We start from the raw sequence: 20,902 nt of genomic DNA on the forward strand, positions 1-20,902 counted from the left end.
CCTTCCAACCCTAACCATTCTATGATTCTATGATTTGGGAATTTTATTTTTATTTATTGTGACTGGGCTTTGTTACATCTCAGTAAGATGCTCTTATGAGAGTTGAGCTGGAGTTATAGGAGAAGAACACAAAGACCAGCAAAGGAAAGATGTATTTTAATACCTTTTTTGTCAATAAATTGCTTATAAAGAAATACTAAGATCAGATGCAATGTGGAACTGATGTTGGAGGGGGGATGAAAAGGTTATAATTTTCTGTGTCTTGTGAGACAATCAGGTCTCAAAGAAAGAATAAACTTAAGAGGCTTCAAAAAAGTGGATAGAGCAGATTATCAGACAGGAGAAAGGCACAGAGCAGAGTCATTTCCGGCATTCCATTTCTGGCAGCCTGAATTTTAAGACTCGTAATAGAAAGAAGTCTTTCTTTGGGATAACAAAACCCATTTTTTGCTGAGTATAAACCTTAAAAAAACACTAATAAAATCAGCAATAAAAACAACAAAGAAGTGAACTTTGGGGAAGTTACATCAATAGCAGAGGAGAAAGGGAAGTGCTGCTTCACTGCTTCTGCCGTGACAGAAGCGCCCCAGGAGAAAGTCAGCCTTTAATCCTGCTCAGAAAATGCATTTGGGAAAGGTTTGTGCGGTCAGATCCTGCCGAATGGCAAAACTCTGTGCACTGGTTTCTTAGATAAAGTATTTCTGCAGACACCTATCCATTTGAGAACACAATGGTATCTTCTTGCACTTCTGAAACACTGAGTTAGACCTCCTCAAGCTTCTTATTGCAGTAGCAGTGCCCATGGAAAACAACAGGGAAAACAACACCGAAGTGCTCCAAGTGACTATTTCTGACATGGTTGGAAGTCTGATTTTATTTTAATAAGCATTGTTTCTTTTTCCAAACAAACCAGCAGTAACTAGGCAGGAACAAGAGTGTCACCTATAGATTTTTTGTAGTTGTGAGGACTAACACTGCAAACATAGCACTCAATTTCTAGGACATATTCCAAAATCACACTGACATTTTGCAGATACAATTAGGCCAATAATTAATTAATATAGCATGATGTAGAAACAAAGCTTATAAAGAGATCAGGTTGCCAGAAGTCACCCAGATAATAAACAACCAAAAAAGCAAGATGTGTCTGTACCCTGCTGCAGTACAAGGATGATCCCATTCTGTCGCTGTTAAATCACATAGCTTTTTCGAGCACAGTAAATTTGGGTCCCTTCAGCTTTGCTAAGAAGATGCTACATCTGACAGAATTAGTCTTTTCCCAGAGTGAGTTCACTGGCATCTGAGCTCAAAATGCAGATTTTACCTGTGGAGGAGTTCTAGGATTTCTCTAATCCCGATGTCTTGTTTACAGAAATTGATATAAACTTACGTCTGAGACATCTACCGTGCGGTCAAAGTTCCCCCACAAAGGCTTTCAAAGCTTTTTAGTTAGCCTCTGTGTCTTAAAAGAAAATATTTTCTAAGTCTTTAGCTTAATGCTTGCATCTTGCTTAAAGTTTGCATCTAGTAGTTCTGTTCTGTGCCTGGTTCATGCCTCTAACCCTCCATTCAATGACCAAGGCTGTCTGATGGTCATTTAGCTCAAACTCGGTCTGTTGCTGAGTCTCCAGACTCAAACAGAAGTTCAGTGATCAATTTTCACAAGTCAAACACAGGCGATTACTAATTCAGTGTAATCCCTGACAGCTCTCCTCCAGCACTCCTTGTGAAGGCCTTTCAAAGCTGCTCTCAGATTATGAGGCAAGACCAGAAATTCAAGGAAGAGCGAGCTCTTCGTTCTCCTGTTGCTAGCAAGGCAGTCACACCCTCACGTACATGCAGGTACACATCCATACATGCTATTTAAAATTAAAAGCTTCTCATTCAACAACTTCTTGGCAGAAGAGTAAAAATGTGATTCATCTAGCTGTGTTATTGTCTGCTTTGCTCAATGAAACACCATTGGTCTTTTGAAGACTGTCATCTCATCTGCTGGCAAGCATGAGCTCCCAGGAAATGTGACAAGGAAAGAGTTAGAAACTGCGCTGAAGAGATGGAAAAAAAATGAAGACCCTTCAGCAGAGGCAGCTTCCTGCATGATGTGTACTTTAAGAAGCCTTGATAATAAAGAGCAATGCAACCCACACCAAAATGCTGGAGAACAAGTGGAATGGTGGCTACAGAGGAAAACTTAACAATGAACAAAATCCACATTTTAGTTTTACAGCAGCGTAGTCCTCACTATCTATCCGTCACTGCCTGCAGCCCTAAAGGAGAGACAGACCCTCTCAAAATTATTGGGAGTGTATTCCTCACACTGAGCATGTGTCAGTGGAAGAGATGTATGGATTCACAGGATCATTCAGATTAGAAGGGACCTCAGGAGGTCATCAGTCCAACCTCCTGGTCAAAGCAGGGTTGCTAAGAAGCCAGACAAAGTTAGTCAAGGCTTAAGCCAGATCCTAGGGCTGGGTATTGTATGTCTTTCAGATTTTTTTATCTGAAGGTATTTCCCCTTCCAGAAACAGAATTTATGGAAACTGCATGAAATGAAGCTTAAAGAAATCAACTTGTCTGTAAAGTGCCCTGGAAAATAAGAAGTTTGCTATGAAAATACCAAACCTGAGCCTCAGGGAGGAGTTCATTACTCCAGGTTTCAGGGATCATTGTGTGTGGCTGATGCTATTTTTCTTTGCTTTTCTCATTAGGACAAAGATATAAAACAGTTTCAGAATATAGTGCATTATGTGCATAATTAAAACTCTCATTTCAGTTTGTATGTTATTGTTGTCCTTCCTAACTTAAGTTCCCATCACCAAAATATTGCTGCTTATGCCACAAATTAGATCTCTAAGACATTAATTCTATTTCCCAAGACATACCGAACACCTTTGTGATGTTATTGCTTTATTTTCTTTTGAAACATGAACCAGTTGTCTGATGCAATATTCAAATTCTTAAGTTCTTAACAGAAGCCACCAAGGTATTGAATGAAATTATTGCTACTGGAAGGAACTTCAGGAATGACTGACTGCTGAGTAGCATTTATATCCTTTCCATGTTAACACATTTAGGTGTGACACCTATTTAACATGGTAAGATATGACCAAGATTGTGCAGATCAGAACAGAAGCAATACGATAATTATGGAGTTTTTCTGCCTCAGGCCCTTAGCAGTAGAAACCTTTGGGCTTACTGAAGAAGTGAATGTAAAGTGATTTTTAACACATGTATTGCTTGTCAAGTTTTTCTTTGACCCATCAGATTATTCAAGAACCACAATGCCAGTATAATTGAGTTATTCTGAGACAGGATTTAATGTCTTCAAAACAAGTGTATTCCCACACAAAATGTGAATGAATACAAATTTAGGATTACAAACAGTAGCAAGTCAAGAAGTAAACATTACGAGCAATCTCATCCTACAACTGGATCGGCGCAGGCACACAGTCATGCCTGAGCAGTTGGACTGATACACAGATCATTTTGGCTGCATAGAGGCAGATGCTAGGCTGAGATCTTTGTCTTTGAAGCTTTCCTATATTATAAAGCCTACAAAAATAGGGAAAACATCACAAGTCTTGGATTGCTTGTCTGCTGAGACTTCAGCCTATCTTGCTGATCAACATTGTCTCCTTACTGTGTGTGCTTTCCTTTCATGTCAAAACTGCACACAGTATGGAGACGGCAAATACGCCTTGTCTGTGTGTCTTTACTAATCAAAGCTGATTTTATTAACTTACCTAGCACTTTGAAGCATTTGTTTTGGCTTCTTTTGTACAGGCAAGTTGTATTAACAGAAACGTCTTACACAGTTCAGACTTTCAAGCTAAGAAAATCATAACCATTGCATTAGGTAGAGAGGCATCTTTACACAGCATCCAGAGATCTTGGAGCAGTTTGCTTCCAGATTTGGTAGCTTAGGTTTGCCCCCTCGGAGCTAGAACGTGCTCAGCCTTGCACACAGAATTATGTATTATGAAAGGCAGCATCAAAAAAGAAAGAAGCAGTGGGAATTGACATCAATAGAGGAAGACAGCATGACAGGCACAACTCTGGAAAAAAACTCAATGAATTTTAGAATAATAAATTTGAATATAGGATGTCTCTTTCATCACTTAATTAGCATTTTCTACTCAGATGTGTCTCAGATTGAAGTATTTTAAATAAATCATCAGATCCAAGTATACGCCTTTAAATACAGGTATCTTTTCCAACTTCATCCACCTTCAGAAATGGATGTTATCTCAGTCATATATAGCAGAGGATAAGGTATTTAAGCACACTTTGATGAAGAGTGGCAATGAGCTTTTTTTTTATTTTTAATTCAAGTCTTAGATATTGCCATTACGGAGACACTAACAACTTATACCCAGCAGATCCACTATGACGGGACATGAGCTCTGCTGGCTTCCAGATTTGAGTTTCCCTCACTTGATCTCAGCCAGTGTGTGACTGGGAAAGACAGGGAGTTTTGCAAGGGATGACAGCAAGTTGCACTAGAGAAAAAACACAAGAAGAAAGTGGCAAGTTCCATATGGCTTTACACTGGCTGATTTGAAGGTGCACTCTGAAAGCACCAGCTGTTGAGTATAAAACACTTGACACTGCTGAGATGTTTGGAAGCCAAACATTGAACACTGGAGGAGAAACTTAAGGATCTTTCATCCAAGAAAATATGAAGTTTTGGAAGGAAGAATTATCTGGATTTGATTACTCAAACTGGCAATATCAATATTAAGGCACTTCAGCCTTCTTACTCGGCATCTCCGTGAATCATACGGCCTTACAAAAGACAGCGTTGCTGGAGGCCTTTGCACAAAGTCAACTTCAAGATGCAGAGAGCCACAAGCAACAGCATGCAGTCTATTGTCCCACTGTGCCATTTGGCTCTGGCTTAATGTGCCTGTCAGCGACTGCTTTCACACTCCTGACAGGCTACTACTCAGCTACACAACTGATACGTCAGTTCTGGTCTGCTTTGATTCGTAAGCATTCTCCCCAAAAGTTACCATTTTTAAAAATTATACTCCGACGCAAACAAATGTTTATTTTAATAAGTATTTTTCAAACCTTTTAGACTTAGACATTTTGCTGCAGTAAGATCTAATAAAAAAGCATGTATGAAATTTAAGTTACAGCAGTCACTCCCAGGGAGCTCACAAAACCCAACTTTTACTCCTAAGTCCACATCATTCCATGCACACTATCAAAGGCTTGATAGAACCATTTCTACCTACAGGCTTTTAAGGCAAATTGTCCATATACCGGTCGTTCTTGCAGCTCAGGCAGACTCCATCAGCAATTCTGAATATAAACCTTTCAGAAGAAAACTTCTCTCCTCTCTACCCATACACAAAGGTGCAGACATGTTGATTTCTACTTGACAACAATCAACATTACAGCTCAACTTCGTCAAACTTTAAGTTAATTTTCCACCAAACCTAAGCAAATCATAATTGTATTCACAGGTCACATCCTACAATATGAACTGACCATTCTGCTTTCCATTATGGATCAACAAAACCCCCAGTGATGTGAATGATGATTTGCTGCACACATGGACTAATAGACTTAAGAAATTGCTATTTGTGAACATTCACAGGAATTAGAAAGTAATTCTGAGGCAAACAACAACTAAAACTTCAAAACTAAAAGATATTAAAGCATACTCCAAACTGTTCACAAACATTATACCAACAAAAGGGGAAAAAATAATTTCTGGTGGTTTATTTTATCTTTTTGCACATTCCCGTGTTTCTTCTTACGCATTCAAGGAACCAATGAACTAAGTTTATTGACATTCAACTACCAACAATAAAAACAAAACAACATCATTACCCAGTACAGCCCCTGCCATGGGAGGCTTAAGAGCTCCTCTGATGTTTCCTACCTACAAAACTTTACAACATGTTACCTTGAATGACTAATCTTTGGTAAAACATTTTAAAATTGAAGTGCAAATAAAATTTAAATCTTAAAAAAATACTCCATAGAATAGAAGATCACAGAACATTAAAGCAGCTAATAAACAATTCAAATTGCTGCTGCTCCACCTTTTTTCCTCTAGGAATGAGTGGTGGTGTACCCAGCCCAAACCTTTAGTGATTATTAGAATCATAGAACCATAGAATGGTTAGGGTTGGAAGGGACCTTCAAAGGTCATCTAGTCCAACCCCCCTGCAAGGAGCAGGGACATCCCTGACTAGATCAGGTTGCTCAGAGCCTCATCCAGCCTGGCCTTGAACGTTTCCAGGGATGGGGCCTCCACCACCTTTCTGGGCAACCTGTTCCAGTGTTCTATAACTCGCATTGTAAAAAATTTTTTCCTAATTTCTAATCTAAATCTACCCCCCTCTATTTTAAAACCATTACCTCTCGTCCTATCGCAACAGGCCCTACTAAACAGCCTCTCCCCATCTTTCTTGTAGGCCCCCTTGAGGTACTGGAAGACCGCTATCAGGTCTCCCCGGAGCCTCCTCTTCTCCAGGCTGAACAGCCCCGACTCTCTCAGTCTGTCCTCATAAAAGAGGTGCTCCAGCCCTTTTGTCATCTTTGTGGCCCTCCTCTGGACCTTCTCCAACTGGTCCATGTCCACACAGGAGTGCAGTATTGATTTCTCTAAAGCACACAGAGGGCCAGGAGTGCTTTAGCATCATTTGGGAGAGAAGTCTCAAAAAAGCAGTGTCTACTGAAGATCAACATTTACTTCATTCGCAAAAAAAACTGAATTGCCAGGGCCATGAAGTTTGCAAGTAAGCCTTTCCCTAGCTTCTGTGTTCATTTTATCATATAAAATGACAGCCTTCCTTGTTGTTATTAGTAATAAATATAGCATCACAATCCATCAAAGCTAATGAATCTGTCTTGAGTTCTTTAAGCATGCTACTATTATAAATAAATAACAGTGGCTTTAATACAGGATTACATAAGGGCAGACTTTGACTTTTTCATACCTGTATATTCCAAATGATGTAACCTACCAAAAAAAAAAAAAAAGAAAAAAGAAAGGCAGAAAGCAGAAAGCATTTATTTCTTTGGGTATCAAGAGGTGTTCTCTTCAAGCAGCCGATCAATGATCATCAAGGTTTAGTTAGGAAAGTTATTACACCGTTAGACAAATGGTACCACTTACAGGAAAAATAAGTTTATTTTCTGTATGCAGTAAACCTGCTCAGCTATGACCTTCTCTTCTTTTGCAGAGTGGATTCCTCTTAATGGCTAAGAGGAGATTAAATACAATTGTGCAGACTGTAACACAGGGGTGGCTGCTTTGTTGCACGAAGATTTTAGTGTAAAACCTCCCTGCCATAAGCCAGACGCACTACCAGCTTTGAAAATTGCTCTTAAACACATCAGCGCTGTCTACAAAGTTATCAGTTCATGTTGATTATTTTATCTGCAAGACAGAACATTACTTAAAAAACAAAACCAAAACAACGTAAGTTACTATCCAGTGATAGTACGCTTTGCAAACAAAACCACAAAGGTTCCTCATGAAACTTGTGTCATGGGTTTCCATAGCAACAACAAGGGCAAATCTATGATGAAAGCTGAATGTAAATAATTTGATTAATTAGAAACTGATTATGTTTTAAGACTATTTCATTTTCTCTACAAATCTTTTGTACAGTAACAGAAATTGCTTGTTGCACATTTTAACTGAAAATGTCCCATACACAAGCACTTTTTGGGGGAAAAACTGTAAGAAAAAAAGGTGCTGCTATAAGAGAATTCAACAGCAAATCCAACATTGATTGTTAGTGCTACTCATAAGCTTTAGCCTTTTTAAGCACACAGTAATAAAATGCCTTATAAAATACAACAGTGAAGATGGTTTGGAATAAAGAAAAGAGAAAGCAAAGGGAAGAGAAAAAGGACAAGCTTTGTGTATTGTTTTCTGTTTAGATTTAAGTGCATCTTTGCTTCATACAACCACCCTCAAGAAAGGAGTCCTCTGGCCCAAAGATAGTAACCAAATAAATTAGTCACAAAAATTGGCAGGCTGTGAAATGCACACACACACAAAACCCCAAAAGAAAAGGAAAAAAAACTCTACCAAAGGATACATGGCACATCTGTGTAACTTGCCAGGAAAAGAAAGATGATCAATACATAAAAACACTGTGTTAAAAAGAGGAGAGGGGTTTTCACCTAATTTCTTTAAGAGAAAGAGGTAAATAGAATACACAATTCATACAAGAGGTAAGTAACTCTCTGGATATAAAGTGAGCGACTAAGCTATGAATTACAGCAAGCTTATAATTAAAAAGAGCTGGAAATCCTTAACTGCTGCTCTGCACCCACTCATTAATGCAGCCAGTTACATACTGCAGTCATTAACATACCCATAAATTGTTTACCTAGCTACTCCTATACAGCAATTCGGTATTTAAAATGTGATTCCAATTCAATTGCATTGGAATTACCTTATGTTTTATATGTGGATGCTACGGTAATGGCAGAAGTAACAATAAAATCTGCTCCAAAAGTCATGATAATTCAGAGACTTTCTTATTTAAAAGATTAATTATGTAGAGTTTCAGCGTTCAAGGAAACCTCACAGGTTCTGTGCATCCTTCCCTAAAGAACACAGTAGTACTTTTGCTACAAGACACCACTGAGATGGAATAAAGAAGCCTGATGGTAGTGCAGGTTCATGCCAAGTTCCATAATGAACAAATGTTGACCAAGAAAAAGAAAAAAAACCCTACATCTTGGCTTCAGACTCACTAAGCAGAACATTTTCTACAAAAATAACAGTTTGAGAGTGCCAAGACCAAGATTAATATAGGGATATGCATGCTTTCTATTTTTACTATTAAAAACATTGTGCTCATGTTGATCAACAAAATCCTTTATGGTAGCTCTCTTACATACCGTTTTGTCCCGTTATAACCAATATAGAAGACTACAAGCCTGTTCTTTGAATTTATACCAAATCCCATTCACAAATTATAGCTTCTTAATTACTGAAAAAATGCATGTGTTCCTGCACGGAAGCACTCACCCATCCTGTGCTTTGCTTTCTGTAGTCTCTGACTCCAGAGCTTCAGATTTCATATCTCACATGTGCTTGGAATAACACTGGATGCATTTTTTTTTTTTTTTGTATGCTGAAAATTCATTTATATCTCTGAAATGTGATGTAAATGGTATTTTTCTTCAGAATCAGCACAACACATGTCTATTTAAACCTACTTCAGAACTAACAAATAATGTGTTATCATACGCTTTTAGGTAAAGATAAACTGCAAAACAATACCAGATGACTACACTCCTATTAAGACAGAGAAAAAAAGACTGGTATCAGCCTAGGAAAGAAAGGCTTGTTTTCACTTGCTTTATTCTTGCTTTCCTTCTTAAAGCAAAATGAAAATAGAAAAGGGAGAGTTAGAGATCACTTTTGTAAATTTTTGCATTACAGCTAGCCTATTATCATCATAGCCAGGATAGCTGGGACTAATCAAGGGTCTGAATGAAATAACATGGGCATCCTACCATATAAAGGCTTTAAAACAAAAGCCTATAGTAATTTCAGAGTATTTTTTTGTATTAGTAGATATTAAAGTTGGATCTGCCTTTAAACATGGTAAAAAAGCATACCCTATATTATGATTAGCACTTCCTTCCCAATGATGATATACAGTAAAAAACACTAATAATACTCAATAATCTGAAAACAACTGTTGTGCTGTAGTCCTGTTCTTCCAGAAACCTCTCTTAATCTCTCTTACGTTCACAGGCTAATTTCATGTGAACAAATAGCCTAGAAGATCACACGCTGGAATAAACAGCAAGATGCTGCCCCAGGCCTCTGGTTTCATTTTGTCCCCTTTCTCACAAAAATAGACACATGGTTCCCCTTTCCATTTCCCTACATTATTTTCAAACCATCAAACTAACACAAATTAGTTTTTAAAGTCTTATCCCCTCCTGTTCTTAATAATTCAGTGGGAACATTATCAACACCTGGTGCTTTATTATTCCTGGGTGTTCTGGTTGCCTCTTGATTCTTCTACAAATGGCTCAGCTGGCAAGAAAATTGCTGTTTGTTTGCCTTTATCCATTTCACCATTAAAGAGATCATTAAAATACTCCCTCCATCTTTCTGTAATTGCATTCTTTGTAACTAAGGTTTCTATTTTTGTCCTTTATGTGACTCACACACAGTTCATGTCCTTGTCTCAAATGCTGATATCTCTGTAAAGTGGTCTGAAGTTACCTTATTACACTGCTACTTCAACTGCACAGAGCCATTTTTGTGCCATACTATCTTTTTGCTGAATCATTTGCATTACCAGAAGACTTACGGAAGTCACGAAACCCTCACCATATATCAGTATTCAATTGCTTTCTTATACTCCCCATCAAAAACTGCTTTGTTTCATTTTTTTTTTCTTGGAGTTCTTTCTATTGCTTTTTCCTGCTCTTTTCTTTACTCTTAATGTTTCCCAGCTGGTATAAAACTGTCGCACAATGTTCAAGCGTGTTCCTGCCTGTCTCCTTGGTGTTCAGGTCTGCATTTTTTCTCAATGGTGAAGGTTACACTTAGAACTTCTCTCTTCATTAAAAGAACTCAGTCATTATTTTTATAAAACAGTAAGATATGTCTGAAGCATCTACCTTCAGCAGATTTGTTCAGCGATAGCTTTGAAGTATCAGATAATTATTGGAAATTTCCACATTATTTGTTGCGAAGGATACAGATGTTAGCTTTAGTAGATTTTCAACCATTTTTATAGGACATGGAATGGCAGGGGGAACTGTATATGCATCACAATTAAAAGCAGAATTATAAAGTTTACTCAGATTTTGTAGTTCACATCGAAAGATACTGTAGAAACCCCATGTATTATTGTTTTCAATTTCATGACTCCAGATGAAAAAGGAAACTTCCAAGGAAGTTTCTAGATTCCTCCTTCAGTAAGTTCACATGGCAGCAGTTATTTCTAAATGCTGACACAAACTATCCGTCTCTTTTCCAGCGCTCGTGCATTGCTTTTCTCACGCTGTTTTACACAGTTCGTTCCTTTGTGTACCGTGACGCCAGTTAGTTGTTTGCACAGGAAAACCCCAGCAGCTCTGCCAGTACCTATGGGCATCCAGAATCCCTGAGGACAAAGGCTGTGGATTAACTCCCCGTATGAACTGCAAAACACGAAGGCCTTCCTTACACATTTTTATTACGTAATATACAACAACAACAACAAAAAAGTCTTTCTTCACACTTCTTGAAGAGTGATGAAAATAATCCTGAGGTAAACAATATTGACAATTTCAGCCCAGATTAGACCATTTTACCAAAATAGTCTAATATTTTTTTTTTTAATCTTCCTCAGCGCCACAGCCCCTCCCCTTCCCGCTCTGGCTCCCAGGCCCACTTCCCCTTGAACTTCCCACGCGCGGCCCGAGGCGAATCCCGGCTTTCTGCCCCACCTCCCCACAACTCTGCCCCTTGCGAAGCCACCCACCCCGCCACGCATCTCTGCCGAGCCCCGCAACCCTCAGCCCCTCCATTTCCCTTTTGTCCCCGCCGCTGCCCATCTCCCTCCGCACGGCAACGGGCAGCTCGCCGCCCCGCGCGGAGCCCCCGCGGCCTCCCTCTCTTTTTAAACTCTGCACACCCACTGCAGCCCAGCTGTCCCACAAAAGCCCCCAAACCCGGCTCCCACCAGCCCCAGGCTGGCGGCAGTACCCCAGCAGCCCCGCTCCAGCCCTCACAGCCGAGACCCGGCCCCGCCCCGCCGCTCCCCGCCTTGGTTCCGCACTTTCGTCACGCCCGCCACACCACAATCCCCGCCTGGCAACCGGCCACCGCCGCCACCGGCCGCTGCGCTGCTCTGCCGGGAGAGCAGAGCCTCGCCCCGCATCGCCACGCTGCCTTTTCCATCGGTGTCGCGCTCGGGCTGCCAAAACCGAATCTGCTCCCCGCCGGAAGCCAGCCTTGCCTCTGCTCTGCCAGCGGAACCGGAAGCGTCGCCATTTTGTTTCGGGGGATGGCGACTGTGGTGCTCTGGAGCTGGGGAGTTTAGTGCGGGCCCGGCCTTCTGGGGGGACTCGCTTCTCGGACAGTCGTTTGTTACTGCGAGTTTCCTCCTCCTCGCTGCATCCTCTGGTGATGTACGGAGGGGTCGGAGGTTCTCGACGGACTGCAGAAGAAGCAGGCCCGCCGCCCCTAATGTTGTTGTCAGGCGGGGGAGCGGTCCCCGGGCCCCCCGGAGGAGGTGGAGGAGGAGGTGGAGGTGGGAATAGTCGTGTGGAGCTGCTGGTGTTCGGCTATGCCTGCAAGCTGTTTCGAGATGATGAGAAGGCTCAGTACCAGGAGCAGGGGCGACACCTTATTCCTTGGATGGGAGACCCCAAGATCATGATCGATAGGTCGGTGTAACACAATCCCCAGACTCTGCTGCGAGCTCTCCTGTTATAGCCTCTTTCTGTTCCTCCCCTTATGCTGTGGGCAGGTGAGGGCGGGGGATGAGCAAAGGGCTCACTCTGGCAGGCGTGTGGGGGTCTTCTCTGCTGGCAGAGTTGGAGGGCAGCTCCAACTGCTTTGAAAGCTGCTGTTGTAACGCTGCAGGGCCGCCCCCCCGGCAGCGGGAACTTGGGGTTCCCTGCTCTGGCAGTGTTGGGAGGCTCCCCTCCCTCTGACAGTCCGTGCGCATTGGGTCTTTTGGCTTCACTTCTTAGGGTGGAGCGGAGAGCGGGAGTGATCTGTTCCTTTGCAGCGCGAACCGCAAACATCATCTTTTCTCACTCAGAAACCAAGGGAGCGTTATTGCATGGGAGTACTTGTTAGATGCTTTGTGTGTTCTCTAAAGCGAGAAGGGTGCAGTATGGGGAGTGGAAACGTGTTTATCCACCTTAGGGAAAACGGGATTTTCATATTTCTCCTCCGTAATCTGGCGCCAGGCTGTTGCTGAGATACCCCAAAAGCAATTATTGGCCTAATGATGTTTTCCTTGTGCCATGACTCACTGTATTAGGCAGAATGGCTTTGATTTTGGGTGCTTACTTTTCAATTTTTATGTTAGGAGTGGCTTTTTCTGATTGTTTTGAAGTAGGTGCAGGTTCGTGGCCAGAGAGAGTAGTAGAATCTGCTTGGATGTTTCTTTTGGTCTCTAAGTTGTTTCAGCAGTGCAGAGTGGGATTTAGAAATCAATTCATTCAGCATGAATTTTCTGAATATTTTCATGGAGAGGGGGAATATGAGAGGTCAGGTTTGGTGTATCTGAGTGGAGCACTGGAAGTACAGTTTAAGAGTTGTGGCTGACCCGGAAAACCTCAGCGGGAAAGATGGAAGGATTTTGGTTTGAGAAGGGGCACATGACATACTATAGATATTTGTTCCCTCAATTTCATCGTTGCTTTGGTGCTATACATGATTTTTCTTGTTTTGATTTAACAAGTATATTTGGCTTGGAAAAATATCAGTAAGGAAAAATATCAGAAGTGCATATCTTCTGTAAGACTGGAGAAAAAAGAAGTACCCTTGCACTATTTTGGGGTTTATGACATCAATGATCTTTATAAATGAAATTAATTTGTTCAATTGGAATAAACACAAAAACATGAAAAAACCCAAACATAAACATTTGTAGCTGTGTTTAATTTCTTACTTAGAATAGAAGTGTTATGATGCGCGCTTCTAATCCAGATCACTTTTGTGACAAATTTCATTCGTAGGTGGAGGCCATTTTTGTGGTCCTGTGCAACAGTAACTCGATTTACAGGCGTTACAGGAATTGTTGGGAGCAAAAACCAAGTATGTGCATGGATGTACATATAATACCGAAAAATAGAAATAACATAGATTTGTCAGTTAAGGTAGCTTGCAATTACTAATCTTATAAGCTCTGTTGGAAGCTTAGGTTCTTTTTATCTCCAGCAGCAGGAAGGCTTCATTTTCACCATTTTGAGGAAAGTATGTTGCTATGAGAAGACATGAGTTGAAGTTTGCCTGTGGACAGAGCTTGATTAATCAGACCTATGTGTTTCATTGACGTTTTGCTATAAGGATATTTACTTACTTTGTTTTTGGTCTATCAAGTTGGCACAAGTCAAGAGTTGTGTGTGGGAAGACACCTCAGCGGAGTTGAGTTTCCTGTCACTTTCCAATCAGTTTCTCTTACTGATGCATAAACGTTATCCCAATGCAGTGCTTTTCCTGCAAATAAAATTATTTCTGCTTAGTAGAAAGGAACTGTACGTCATTGATCTTTGCCGTTTTTACGGTGAACTTCCTTAAATTGCATGTTTTTGTTACTGTTCCTATGTATGTGTGTCTCTCTATCACATAACCCAGAACTTATTTCCTCAGCCAAATGGCTAGGGGCCGAGCCTAGCCATGATTTTACCTCCAATGGACGCAAGTTTCTATGATGAAGATATCTCCTGAGAGTTCGGGACTAGCAGAAAGAAGCGAGGAAATTTCGACCGTTTGGTTCTTACGGATAGGTATTTATGTATTCGGGTTTGTGTGAATGTAAGCTATTTGACTTTCCAGAAAACGTATTTTGCAAGTGACATTGATTGGTTGGTTGAAGCACGTACGGTAAGAGCTGTTAAGGAAATGGATCCCACTTAAACTATTAAAGGATACCTTTGCCTTTAATTGTAATAATTTATTAGTTTCTTTGAGAGGAATTTAGACTATTAAACAATTTTTCGATAGTTGGTGACAAATGATTAGCAAAATTAAATGTAAATTCTAAAAGGAGATATGCTTTAACATATAAGTTTTTCATTTTTATTGGGTAAGTATTTAAGTAGTCGCATAAACCCAAGCCCTAAGTTTTTTACATTGACCAGCTGTTTCATCTTGCAGGTACGATGGGCGCGGTCACCTGCATGACCTTTCTGAATATGATGCTGAATATTCCACGTGGAACAGAGATTATCAATTGTCTGAAGAGGAAGCTAGAATAGAAGCCCTCTGTGATGAAGAGAGGTATTTAGCCTTGCATACGGACTTGCTTGAGGAGGAGGCGAGGCAAGGTATTGCTCAAGGAAACTTCCTGAGTTTAGCACATGTTTAAATAAATAATTATGAAATTAAATTTACTCCTAATTTTATACTCTCTTTTTCTGATGTTATCTTGACAGTACCCAGTGGATTCGAAAAACGGGAGTCTTTGCGTATGTGAGAGGACCTCAGGATAGTTTAAATATAGATCCACACAGAAATTGCCCAGATTCTGAGGGCACACTGGAATTTGAGACCCAAAAAACCCCAAAATAAACACATTCTGCTTCATTTTTAGTGTTGTATAAATGAAATTCTGTGCTTTTGTATGCATAATTGCATTAGAATGTTTTAACCTGCAGCCTTTATCTCTTCAGGAAGAAATAAATGCTCAGCATATGTACATGCTGCATTTTTCTGTTCAGTGTTTAATGAAAGTTAAAATGATTAGGTGAAACCTTCTCATTTAAAAAAATAAAGTAAGAAATATTACTTTTTTTTTTCTTTTTTTTTAAAAAGAAATTAGCTTTTAAATATATTCTAATGATTGGTAATTGCGTTTTATTCAAGAGGAGGAATATAAAAGACTGAGTGAAGCTTTGGCAGAGGATGGTACCTATAATGCAGTGGGATTCCGTTATGGCAGTGATTATTATGACCCTTCAGAGCCCACTGAGGAAGAGGAGCATCAGCCTGCAAAACAAAGAGGTAGGGGGTAAAAATAGCAACAGTTAATTAAGAGGAAGAATGTACCACCTCTGTGTCTGTCATTTGCAGTTGAAGGTTGAAAATGTGTGTTTCATTAAAATGTGTGTAAAAAATCTCAAAGCTTTTCAGTAGTCTTTATGGAACTGCCTTACTGAGTTTTTGCAAACTTCTCTCTTGACATGCTTAACTGCTTTCCTGCTGTGGCACAGTCAATACTACAGTAGTCAGGATAGGAAATTCAATTTTGCTCTCTTGCAGATTCTTTTTCAGAAAAAAACTAGTAATTCATCACGTGGCTGTCTTTTAACACTGTTTCTTGTTCAAGAAGGAAAAGATCATTACAAATGTAAACAGAACAGTAATTAACCAAAATATATATTTTTTAATATAGATTTTGTCATCTTAATAATTATAAACAAGTCTCTCTTCAACATAGTGTGCCCCTCTCCATGATATTAAAAAATGCGTAGTTCAGGTTCTCATGTTTCCATGTTTAATTATGGTAACTTTGCATTTTTAACATGAAGTCTTAAGGAAGCTTTCAAGTATTACTGAGCTATGTTTTAGTAAAGTTAGGATTGTTTAGTTAGCAATCGAGTTGTCTAACTGTGTATTGGTGGGTGACTGTGGTATAAGATGTGCTTTTTCTACCAAGATGTGTGCTGCAGGGTCATTTTAGACACTGAAGGGTTTTTGGTGGCTTTTGCTGCTGTGTGTGGGAGGTTGTGTTAAGGTAGTGTCCATGCTGCTTGCGTTCTACCAAGAGTTTCTCCAGTACTCTTCAGTACTGATGCTGAATTGCATTGTCTTTTCTGGGTTTTATTTCATTTGTTTTATTCCCCTTTGTCTGGTAGATTCCATAACCAAGTAGTTTTTAAGTTCTCTTTATGTACAGTTTTTGAGTGTTTCTTGTCATAGGGATGTTATTCACGTTGCGTGGATCTGTGTGTATGTAGGGATAAGCCTACTGAAAAATTGGGCATGATAGAGGTGAACATGTTTGCAGTTTGTCTCCTCCGCCTTTCTTTACTGCATAGAAAAAGTGAATGCCCCCTCTGTATTGATCACGATAAAGGGAACCTGCTGAACTATATAGCCTGTCTGTAATGAGACCTTTGCAAAACTGCATGAAAAAGTGCCGTAATATTCCACCTTTGATCAAATGTGTAAGGAATAAATAAAAATTCCGGTTTCATTTGGTAAGAGAGCTGTCATGAGTTCAAGTTGTGTCTAGATTGCTCTACATGATTTTTCTTTTCTGGAATGATGAGACATCTCGGATAATGTATTTCAGTCTTAATGAAGTAATATTTTTAGGACTAATGTTAAAATGTGATGACTTAGTCATTGGCAAAGAGAGGTACAACTACCTCGTCTTTCAACAAGTTAATATTTAGTTAATTAATACTTGATGCAGCATAGAAGTGTCATGCTAAGCTATTACAAAATCTTGCGGTGTAATGTGAGAATTGTTAGTGTGCTCAGGAGAAGTAGAGATCCTCATAGCAGGTGACTGGAACATTCTCAGTTGTGAACTTTCTTACCAAACACTTTGTCTTCTATAAAACTTCAGTACAGATGGATAACAAAGGGGCATTTTCTATTAACACTTGATAGTACTAGGGGGAAAAGTACTTGAGGCAGAAGTGAGATAGAAACATTAGCTTTATTTTTTTTGCTGTAGTTGAACTGTACAGACTTCTAAGAGGTTGCTATATGGTAACAATTTCCAATAATACAGGACTATAAATTTTTAAAATTCACTTTTTATAAATTGTAGTAAAATCCAGTATTGGAAGATGCAGACAACAGTAATGTGAGTTACAGCCTGTAGTTCTGTGAACACCTCAAATGTTAGCTGGAGCTGCTACCGAAGAAACAGTCCTATTCTGCTTTGTGTGCTGCTGCTTCTGCCTTTCCTTGATGCCAAAATTTGTGTGTGCTGTTGTGGAGTTAAACTATTTGAGTTCATTAAAAAAAAAAGCCAACCAACCAACCAAAGCTCCAGACAGCAACAAAAAATTTAACTCTCTTTCTAGCGTGAGTGAGAGCTTGTAATTGCTATGCCATCTCATGCATGATTACACTGTTCTGCTGTCTGTGTCCATAGTTCCCACTGTCAGGTTTTCATGCAGTTTGTGCTATCTAATCAGTTAGGATAAAACTGGAATACATTTTCTCTTAAAGATAGTAGAATAGATAATGCTAAAAGTTACTTTGAATAGTAAACATTCCACTTCAATTATTAGAAAAATTTGTAAAGCAAAATATTTTCAGAGGAACATTTCTGGTATACCAAATAACATCATTAAATACAAATTAGCCTTTGTAAAAGAATAACTATTTTAGATGAGTAGTTCGTATGATAAATCTGTTAAATATTTGGATATGTTAAACTTGATATAAAAGGGACCATACCAACTTTAGACTGAACTCACAGGTGAATGGCAACATTTATTTTAATCAGTTATTAAGGCAGCTGCTGGTTTAGCTCTGTAGGTAGTGAAGGTGGATTTTAGCCTGTCTACTGCATTCCTGTACAGCTTTCACTTGGTTTAGGAAGCCAATGAAGGTTTGTTTGGATAGGCTGAAATGATTAACAGCAAACTGAATTCAGCTAGACCAGATATTTCAGTCTTAACAATTTTAGAGATATTTGGTATCTGCAATATTTTAACCATTGTTAGGAAAGGATTTGCCCAGTGCATTGAAAAAGGTTCCCCTTAATTTTGCATGGATTTTCTTGTAAAAACAAAGAGTAATATTCATTAAAATGAATGTTTTCTGTTTGATTTGACAGTTGTTTGTCTTCAGCACTGTAGTCAGGGCTAAGGTTTATAAGATTTTATTCTTCCGGTACCTCTATTAAGATGTAAGTGATGCAGTCTTAAATAAACTACACACAACACCAGGCAGAGGAACCATACTAAAATGTCTTTAGTGCAAATGCTGGTTATAGTGTCATTTGAGAAATTCCTCAATTGCACATCCTTTTAGATATACTTTATTTTAATTTTTTTTTTTTTGTTAACATTTTGGGTACTTCAACACGTTTTGTCCTATAGTATTTTATTCTGTCATTTCTTGTAGAAACAGCTCAGACAGAAAATGTAGAAGAAAATGAAGAACCTTTTGTTGCCCCCCCAGGACTGAATGTACCTTCTGATGTGGAACTGGTATGTGTGTACATTTAATGCAACCTACGTTTTTGTCAATTTTCAAGGAGTTTATGTTGCTTTACTGCTTTTTTTTTTTTTTTTCCGTTAACTTTAGTGTGGTACATTTTAAAATTATTTTAAAATAGTAGCTTAATTTCAAATGTTCTTTCTTGAATTCTTGAGTTCTATCAACTCTCTTGAACCTTTTCTTTTCACGCTAAAATTATTGCAGTGCTTACGCTAAGTGCATTTAGTATCACTTGTGATATTAATTTAGGTAATATAGAAAAAAGGCAGGTTTTTGTGGAATGGATAGTTACGGAGATGTCAGAGTTGGCATTCTGAATGTAAATGACCGTTAAACTAAAAGATTGCTCATTTCTGGTTTCATCTTAATTGAGTCTCCATCTGAAGGGAGTAGGAAGAGATCTGATGTAAAGCTGTGTTTAAGACTAGCCTACTGGAGAAGAAAAGTTTATTCCTGGCAAATTCTGAAATAACTTGAAAGTAATAGCATCTAGAAGCTTGGTCCTTCATGTGATGTCACAAGAATTTGCTACATAGTGAGCTGTAAACTTAATCGTAACCAGTTTGCTCATTTGTATTGGTGACCATCAGGTCCAGTATAGCATCCCTCATAATAGGGCTGCTTGTTACCTGGCTTTAGGGCCTTTGTGGCCAGAGGAGGGCCACAAAAATAATCAGAGGGCTGGAGCACCTCTCCTGTGAGGACAGACTGAGAGAGTTGGGGCTGTTCAGCCTGGAGAAGAGGAGGCTCCGGGGAGACCTTATAGCGGTCTTCCAGTACCTCAAGAGGACCTACAAGAAAGACGGGGAGAGACTCTTCAGTAGTGCCTGTTGTGACAGGACTAGGGGTAATGGTTTCAAGATAGAGGGAGGTAGATTTAGGTTAGATATCAGGAAAATCTGTTTTACAATGAGGGTGGTAGAGCACTGGCACAGGTTGCCCAGAGAGGTGGTGGATGCCCCACCCCTGGAAACATTCCAGACCAGGCTGGATGAGGCTCTGAGCAACCTGATCTGGTTGGAGATGTCCCTGCTCCTTGCAGGGGGGTTGGGCTGGATGACCTTTGAAGGACCCTTCTAACTCTAGCCGTTCTATGATTCTATGATTAAGAATTTTGTTCTGAAGCTTCAGATGTATTTTACATGTAATTTGCAGAATGCAGTGTGGGGCTTACTGAAATAATTTATCAGTCAGCTGTTGTACTCTACTATATTCAAAGAAACAGAAAGCAAATGTGGGCATGTTTGGTTTTGATTCTAAAAAAATACCAAACAAACCGAAATGTCTATACAGCATCTCTGAAAACAATGTGTTCTTGACCTTGAATTGGAAATCGTGAGAATGTATTTTTGTAAGCCTTGATTTGTTGTTGTTGTTCTAGTCAAGTAATTAAGTTTTACTGTTGAATGTATTTATTTTGTATTTTTTAATTCAATTGTTGTGAAGAATAGAAGCCTGGTGAATTACTGGTGGGGTTTTTACTTCTCAGTCTACCTTGTTCCCATTTGAAAAAAAAAAAAAAGAAAAATACATAATAAATTACATTGCCATTATATCAATCTGCAAGCACTCGGAGAAGGTGTACAGATACATTGCTGACTTGTGGTGTTCTACATCTCTCCTGAGTTTACTGCTGATTAACACTCAAGTTAAAAGACATGGGATGTATAGTTATGGCACTTGTTGATGGTCATGGTGGGGGAGGACACCGGTAAACTGTGAATCATTTTGGGGAGGAAACTGTAGTGCCTGGAAATAAAATAAAATTTGAGAATCAACTTGCTAACTTCAAGGCTTTGTTCACAGTCTGCAAGGTGAAGTTGAATAAAGACAGATATAAAAGATTTCCTGTAATACAGAGCAATACAAAGTGCAAATGTTGAATCAAGACTGAGTTGGTAGGCAGCGCTACTGCAGAAAAGATCCAGAGGCTGCAGTGAGCTGTTGAGTGCTGAGTGTATGGCCACTCCAACTGCAGCAGCAGTGTTGTTCTGGAACTTAAAACAGAAGAGTTGTGTTGAGGATATGGGAGGTCTTCCACTG

General features: G+C 39.4%; 1 protein-coding gene across 8 annotated transcripts in view; it reads left to right on the forward strand.

Annotated features, from left to right (window-relative positions):
• Positions 1-11,980: 11,980 nt before the first annotated feature.
• Positions 11,981-20,902, forward strand: part of SFSWAP (splicing factor SWAP) — a 49,574-nt gene continuing 40,652 nt past the window's right edge. For 3 of the 8 annotated variants that reach the window (XM_086761164.1, XM_086761165.1, XM_086761172.1), the window contains exons 1-4: positions 11,981-12,381; positions 14,828-14,997; positions 15,536-15,673; positions 18,764-18,849. In XM_086761164.1, coding sequence (XP_086617290.1) covers positions 12,122-12,381; positions 14,828-14,997; positions 15,536-15,673; positions 18,764-18,849 — 654 coding nt within the window. In that variant the 5' untranslated portion in view covers positions 11,981-12,121. The other 5 variants (XM_086761166.1, XM_086761167.1, XM_086761169.1 and 2 more) reach the window with 5 other exon arrangements.

This window comes from Chlamydotis macqueenii, chromosome 17 (assembly GCF_036417535.1).
Source record: "Chlamydotis macqueenii isolate bChlMac1 chromosome 17, bChlMac1.mat, whole genome shotgun sequence".
NCBI classification, from domain to species: Eukaryota; Metazoa; Chordata; class Aves; order Otidiformes; family Otididae; genus Chlamydotis; species Chlamydotis macqueenii.